Raw genomic sequence first — 8,343 nt, forward strand, 5'->3', positions numbered from 1 at the left:
TAAAAATAAAGAATTACAGAATACAAATTAATGATTAACATTTTATTGCTCATAATACAAAAAGTACAATTCTATAAGTACAAAAATTATTCAGAAATAATATAAAAATTATAATTCTAAATTACAAAAAATATTCAGAATCACAAATATTTTTAGTGCTCTCCAGGTTATCTTCACTTTCATCCTAGTTCTCACTTAATGAGCTAGTTAAACTATTCACATCTTCTAACTGTATTTCAATACTAAGTGTTATAGTTGGCATCTCCTCAATTTTAATAAGTCTATAACTTGGCATCTCATCCTCTTGATGTGTAGTTATTTTAATATATTGTTGATCAATTATCCCTCATACTTTTATATTTATGACAGCTAGCCAATCTTATTTATCCCTACGACCACTGGGATATTTGCTGAAATAAACTTGAATGCTTGATTTGCTAACACAAATGGATCAAACTTCATGTATCTTCTACTATATATTGCATCTATTAAACTATATATAGGATAAACCCTTTATGCCTCTATTCTATACTAGATCATACCATTGATAGTTAAATAAGCATATAAAGTTCTTATCTTTGCCTGGGTACTCTAGGTCAAGAACCTCATTCAGAATACCGTAATAATCACACTCATCTTCTTCATGAGTATTCCGTCTAACACATACTCCATAATTTTTAGTTTTCATTCATTCACTCCATGACTTGGTATGAAATCTAAACTCAGTAACTATATATATTGGTCAAGTCTTTACTTTTCACATTGGACTCCATGCTAGTGCTTGAAAATTTGTATCGAAATAATTATTATCAGGGTTATGTACCTAATTTTTTAAAAAATATTAGTATTTTTGGTATTAAATAAGATGTAATTCAAATACAAATTTTAAAATTTATGATCTCACATAAATTATAAACAAATCTAGAAAATTATTTGCAGCAACTTGCTCAATATCCTTAGAATCTGTCAAAGATAAATTGCTTACAAAATACCTAGTGATAAATCATCCAAATAATACTTTAGTATTTAAATAAATATTACTCATTATACACATCATGGAAGAACTTACTCTAAGATTGGTTCAACTTCTTTACAGTTCAGTAGCATATATAAATTTATTGTTTTGATTTCTAAATCGTTCAAAAATATTTCAACACATTTGCCATTGGGCTTTCTATGACTTCTAAAAACTGATAGTGCAGCCTGTGATTGTTCTTCTATATCAAAGTTCATGTTACAACTAATCTTTGTTCTTTTACTCCTTACATGGGGCTCAAAGTAGTATGAGCAAAAACGAGTTATTTCTTGAGATAAATATGCTTCACATATCGATCTTACTGGTCATGCTTTATTCTTAACATATTTTTTCAACTTGTTTAAATATCTATTAAATAATTATAATAATCAATTTAATAAATATATGTTCTCAACTTATTCAAAAATATTAAAGACTTAATAAAAATATATTTTATCTCTCGAAAGAATACATCCAACGATATTGTATAGGTCCACTAATTATAGCTTTGTAAGATAGATGGACTAGAAGATATTACATAAAATCAAAAAATCCAGGATAAAATTTTTTTTTTCTAACTTGCAGAGGATAATTATTATGTTCTCATCGCTCCTCTATAAAGCATCTTCGCTTAGTTTAGATGAACATAGGTCTTTAAAGAAAATGCTAAGCTCAGTCAACGAATTTGATATGTAATTTGATAATATACATACTATGATCGGAAGAAAAATCTCCATAATTATGTGATAATTAAGACTTTTTAGTCCAAATAACCTCGTAGATTTCAAGTCAACACATCAGCTTATGTTTGATCCATAGCCATCAAGCATTTTTAAACCTTTAAACCATTGACATATTTATCTTTTTTGCTCTAACGTAAAAGAGTAAGGTGCTTTGGACTTCATTATTATTTTATCGTCGATGTTTGTTACTATCTCTAGATTTTTTTTGCCAATAGTACTCTTTAATATCCATCATTATTTTGATATTATCTTTGCTCTTACCTTTAACATCTATAATTGCATTAAAAATATTATCTAAAAAGTTTTTCTCAATGTGCATAATATCCAGATTATGTCTTATCAAATTAGTTCTCTAATATGATAATGTCTATAAAATATTTTTTAATCTAATTATATTGAACACCATATCCCATATATTTAGACTCTAATAATATTGAAAAATTAATAATTATTAGAAATTCAAAAAGTCTTTATAGTACATCATCACAATTTAATATGGGTGGAGGAGGTGACCTCTCAACTCTGTTTTAACAAATACTTCTTTATTCCTCTGAAATTGATGATCAGCAGGTAGGAACATATGATGACAATCAAATAAAGTATTTTTCCTTCCATGTTTCAGTGTGAAAGCTTTAGTATTTTTCATGTAGTAAGGACAAGCTAATTTTCCTGCTGTGCTCCAACTAGACAACATACCATAAGTTGAAAAATCACCAATGATCCACAGCAATATAGGTCGAAGGAAAAACTTTTATTTTGTTAATATATCATATATGAGAACATCTTCTTCCCATAATAACTTGAGATCATCAATTAATGGTTGTAAAAAAATATTAATTTTTTATTTTAGATTATGTGGTCTATGTATTATAAGTGTTAAAAATATATACGGAGTAGTCATACACATCTCTGATGAAAGATTGTACAGTGTTAGTAAAACTGGACAACAAGAGTACGGTATAGCTGCTTGACTATATGGGGTAAAACCATCAGCACATATTCTCAATCTTATATTGTTGGGTTCAGCAGCAAATAAAGCATGCACTCGATCAAAATATTTTCACACTTCAGCATCTGATGGATGAGAAAAAACACCACTGTTTACTAATTTCTCCTTATGCCATCTCATATGGCCTACTGAACTCATTGATGCATATAGTTGCTGAAGTCTTGAAATGATTGATAAATAAAATAAATATGAATATGAAACACCTTTTTTTTACGATGTAATTTTCTTGTGTTTGGCTTAAACCGAGGCGCATTATAGGTGCGATAATAAACTTCTGTTGCAGCATCCTGACAATATAACATACATGCATTGATATAATAATCACTTTTTATAGCAGTGAGACTCAATTTGGATACTAATTTCTTCGTTCAATATAAATATGAGAGAATTAAATTATTCGTTGGATTAGTTTCCTTGAGAAGACTACTGAAGTCATTGAAACAATTATGAGGAATATTATACTCAATTTTAATACTTAGCATCCTCATTGCAATTGATAATTATAAATGACTTTTGCAACCATCCCAAATTAGTTTTTTAGCTGCATGTAGTAACTCAAAGAATTTTTTATTTCTATATTTGGTGGCTCTTCCACACTAGCCCTTAAATTAGGATATGCTACATCAAAAATAAGTTCTTCATACGATCTACTCATTTGATCTTCATCAAATATTTTAAAAGGTGTGGATGGACCAACATGAGTATTTCTATTTGGCTCGTTCTCACCATGTGATGTCCAAATCCAGTAGTCTAGAAGAAATCCCCTATGATATAAATCAAGCTTCACATCATTGAGCTTGAGAAATGCTTGATTTTTATGCTTCGAATATGGACATCTAAATATTTTATCGAACTTAAAGGAAGACAGTTGAGATGCAACTTGAATGAAAGTCTAACACACTGTATAAATTCATTTGTCAATCATCTTCGACCCGGTAACAATCTGTTATACATCCAATATCTCTCTTCTTGGATAGTCATTTGGACGTTGAAGCAAACGTCTCCCTACATAGTTATGAAATCAACTATCAACTCAATTATACACTCCATAACAAATTAAAAGCATTAATCATATTGCAAGTCATGAGTGCACAAGTACCCCTAATAACATACATGTTAGTTACCTAAATTAAGAGGATTCATATTTTCGGAAATGTGTCGTATATCATGTAAACTATTGCAAGTAAAATTTTGTACGACTTTCTCATTCAAGTATGTGAGATGTGCTAAATCACTGAAAAGAAAAGTCTCCTACATGTTTCTTGATCATATAGAACAATTGCTTTTACGCCATATAAGTGTACTATACGAGCACACTATATAACAATTCATACGGGTGAAAATTTAAAAAATAAAAATAAAGACGCAAACCTACGGGACTCGAACGACGGATTCACAGAGGAGTTGACGAGATCTTCGTCCTTGATTTGATGCCGGAGCGGGGTCGAGAACTTCGGCCGGAAGGAGCTTGTCGGCGGCCGGAGGAGCGTCTCAATCGCGCGAGAGGGCAGAGGAGATGGGGCGACTATCGAAAGGGAGAGAGAGGACGATGCGAGCAAATGAAATGGAAGGCTGGAGATGGCTTATTTTAGGGCTTTTTCGATTATTTAGAATAAGCTAAATGAAAAGAGAGAGTACAAGAACATTGGGAGTTATAAGCTATTCTATATCATAAAAGTCAATAATAGAAATATTGCAATGATTATTGCATGTATAGAATAAGAGATAAAAGTATTAGGAGAGAAGTTTTACTTAATTTATAGTAATACAGCATATTATAATTGCAAATACATTCTTGGAGTCTTTGAGTATAATTGGGTTTTGAATTGGTTGCAAGTGTCCATGTTTGATTTATATAGCAGGTCTGAGTCATATTGCGATTGGTTGAGTTGCATCCTTCCTGAAGTTCTTATTAATTGAATGCCTTGGAAGTGAGAGATAATGCTTAGGTTGCACGTGCGCAAGTGTTATTGAAGGTTTTGAAGTAGACGATTGATGGTTTTGAAGCCATTGCTGTTGAGAATGATATCACCAACATATATCAATATGTTGATGGTGTTCTTTTGGCTATAAAGCATTATAGAAGGATCAATTCTATCGGTTTTGGACTCAATTTGGTGAATGTGAGTGGATAAAGTAGTGAACCATTGCCTCATTACTTGTTTGAGATCATATAGAGCTTTTTGAAGGAGGCATACATGATGAGATTATTGGATATCAACAAAGCTTTAGCACATCTCACAAGTTAGTAAAATATGAGTGTTAATACACCTAAATACATGTAATAATTACCATAAGGTGGTAAAAGTAAAAATTATTTAGCTTCCTATGAAAATTCAATTACATTAATAATCACCACGTGGGATATCTTCAATACATATGTAATTATCATCTCAATTAAATACTCCATAACAAATTAAAAGCATAAATCATATTGCAAGTCATGAGTGTGCAAGTACCCCCAATAACATACATGTTAGTTACCTAAATTAAGGGGATTCATATTTTTATAAATGTGTCGTATATCCTGTAAACTATTACAAGTACTAGTTGGTACGACTTTCTCATTCAAGTGTGTGAGATGTGCTAAATTACCAAAAATAAAAGTCTCCTACATGTTTCTTGATCATATAGAACAATTGTGTTTGCGTCATATAAGTGTACTATACGAGCACACTATATAACAATTCATACGGGTGAAAATTTAAAACATAAAAACAAAAATGCAAACCTACGAGACTAGCACGACGGATTCATGGAGGAGTTGGCGAGATCTTCGTCCTTGATTTGATGTCGAAATGAGGTCGAGATCTTCGGCCAGATGGAGCTTGTCGGCGGCCGGAGGAGCGTCTCGACGCGCGAGAGGGCGGAGGAGACGGGGTGACTGTCGGAAGGGAGAGAGAGGACGAAGCGAGCAAATGAAATGGAAGGTTGGAGACAGCTTATTTTAGGGCTTTTTCCGGCGGCGTTCTGGCGGTTCGGTCTGCCGGAACAAAATCACTTAACACCGGCGGTTTAAACCGCCGGTAAAGCGTTGGTAATAACTAATGCCGGCAGGTTATCCGGTTATTTAACCGTCGCTAATTCCGGCGGTGGTCATTTAAAAAATCATCGTTTAGACCGCCGGTTAAACTGCCGTTAGTACCGGCAGTCACATAACCGCCAGTCAGGACCGCCGGTAATTCAAGAATTTCCTGTAGTGGATGATGGTTTGAGAAGGGTTATTTTGATTTAATGAGAGATTTATACAAGTATATGTTTGAGTAAAAAAGAGATTTCGGATGCATTAGATCTTGTGTAGTAGTATGGTTATATGTGGTGGATAGTTTATGAGAAGAGATAGCATTTGATGGAGCTCCCCTAAATGGAGCAGTAGGTTTCCTATTGTGTAGTAGTATGGTTATTTATTTTATTTATAATGACCTTATTTTTATTAATTAAATATTTCAACTTATAACTGATCAATAATTTACTAGGCTGATTAAATAATTATTTTTATTTAAAAAACCAAATTAAAATAAAAGCAATATAAATTAATTTAAGAAAAAAAATCATTCATGAACTAATATTAATTATTAAGACTAATTTAATTTCTTGATAAACATAATATATGTAATTTTTAAATTAATATTTGTTATTTTAATTAAATAATTTATTTATGTAAATTAAAAAATAATTAGTACAAATTAATATTAATCTTTAATTAGTAATTTATAAAACTAATTAAACATAATAAATTATATTTATTAAGCTAAGAAAACGTTTATCCAGACGCGCTATCTAATCAAAATTTAAGCTTGCCTCAAATGGATGGAGTCGCTCCATATTTATTTTAGTTTAGTTAAACACGTACATTAAATTGTGATTAAACTATTTTTAATTAAAGAAAGACCAATCAAGAGCGTAATTTCAATTAAGCGACGTCCAATTTTGGTTGCAGGGAAGCTACGTTAGGTTATCATACCAGAGTTCCGTCCCGCAGGCAATGGGACGTCCAGTTTCTGTTTTAGATTTTATTAATTAATAGTGAGCGATAATGAAATGATGAATAGTTCTTTCGTCTATCTCTCCCATTGTCTCTCGATCTATCTATATATAAATAGAAATGGTTTATGGTTGGCATTCAGCAGAGCAACTCCGACAAAAGCAGTAAGGAATTATAGTAACGTTTAAGATACAAGGAGTTGACAATGGCGTCTTCTGTGGTGGTTTCCCTTCTCATCCTCTCAGCTGCTGGGCTACTTCCGCTTCTCGCATACAGCAAGGGCGGATTTTCCATGGAGCTTATTCACCGCGATTCACCAAAATCTCCTTTTTACGACCCCACCTCCACCGCTCACTCCCGCCTCAAAGCGGCCGCCCAACGTTCCCGCGCCCGCGCCACCTACTTCCGACAAGCCATGCAAAAAAGCACACTCTCCGAATCCCCTGCATCAGCCCCCGCAGCTGCCGACAACTTCTACTCCGATATCACACCAAATACCTTCGAGTATCTGATGAGCATCTACTTGGGATCTCCTGCTGAGAAGATCCTCGCCATCGCCGACACGGGCAGCGACCTTATTTGGATCCAATGCAAGCCATGCGACGAGTGTTACCACCAGTCAGCCCCCTTATTCGACCCGCAAGCCTCCTCCACCTACAAAGTCGTCTCTTGCGAGGCAGAATCATGCTCTGCTTTACCACAGGGCAGTTGCGGTTCTGAATCCCAGTGCGAGTATAACTATGCCTATGGTGATGGATCCTTCGTTGATGGCTTTCTCTCCACGGAGACAATCAGCTTCGACGCCATCGGCGGCCGCCGCGTCCAATTCCCCAAAAGCTTCTTCGGCTGTACCCATCGCAGCAATGGAACCTTTGATCAGAACGAAGGAGGTCTCGTTGGCCTCGGGGGAGGGCAGCTCTCTCTCATCCGCCAGCTCGGCTCTGCCATCGATAATAAGTTCTCCTACTGCCTCCCTTCCGCAGACCAAACATCTGCCACTAGCCGTCTTAACTTCGGCTCGAACGCAGTCGTCCCAGGTGGCTCCAATGGCGCGGTCACCACTCCGTTGATCCCCGGCTACCCCGACACCTTCTACTTCCTCAGCCTCGAGCAGATTAGCGTGTCCGGACAAGCCGGAGCAGTAAACGTGAAGCCGGCAGCGTCGACAAATGCGAAAAAAGCCAAGGATGTTGGGGGCAATATCATCATTGACTCCGGCACCACCCTCACTCTCATTGACGATGAGGCATTGCAGTCCGTGACAAGCAAGGTTTTGAGCAGCGTGAAGCTTCCGCGAGTGACGGATCCCGAAGGGCTATTCAGTCTATGCTTCGATGTGTCTGGTGAAGGGGGAAATAATGCAAAATTCCCCGACATAACCTTCCACTTCTCCGGCGGCGCGGCAGTCGTTCTGCACAAGTCAAATGCCTTCATCGAATCCGCCACCAATGTTCTGTGCCTGGCTTTGATATCCAGCGATGGAATTGGTATCAACATCTTCGGTAATATCGCACAGCAAAACTTCCATATCGAATACGATCTCGGCGCCATGCAGCTCACATTGGCACCCGCAGACTGCGCCCATCTCTAA

At 35.4% G+C, this 8,343-nt stretch overlaps 1 protein-coding gene across 1 annotated transcript; it reads left to right on the plus strand.

The window, feature by feature from the left end:
- Positions 1 to 6,957: 6,957 nt before the first annotated feature.
- On the plus strand, positions 6,958 to 8,343 carry LOC110108346 (aspartic proteinase CDR1-like). The gene has a single exon (XM_028700379.1). It carries the CDS (start codon positions 6,958 to 6,960, stop codon positions 8,341 to 8,343), a length of 1,386 nt encoding a protein of 461 aa, XP_028556212.1.

This window comes from Dendrobium catenatum, unplaced genomic scaffold, assembly GCF_001605985.2.
Source record: "Dendrobium catenatum unplaced genomic scaffold, ASM160598v2 fragScaff_scaffold_134, whole genome shotgun sequence".
Classification (NCBI taxonomy): Eukaryota; Viridiplantae; Streptophyta; class Magnoliopsida; order Asparagales; family Orchidaceae; genus Dendrobium; species Dendrobium catenatum.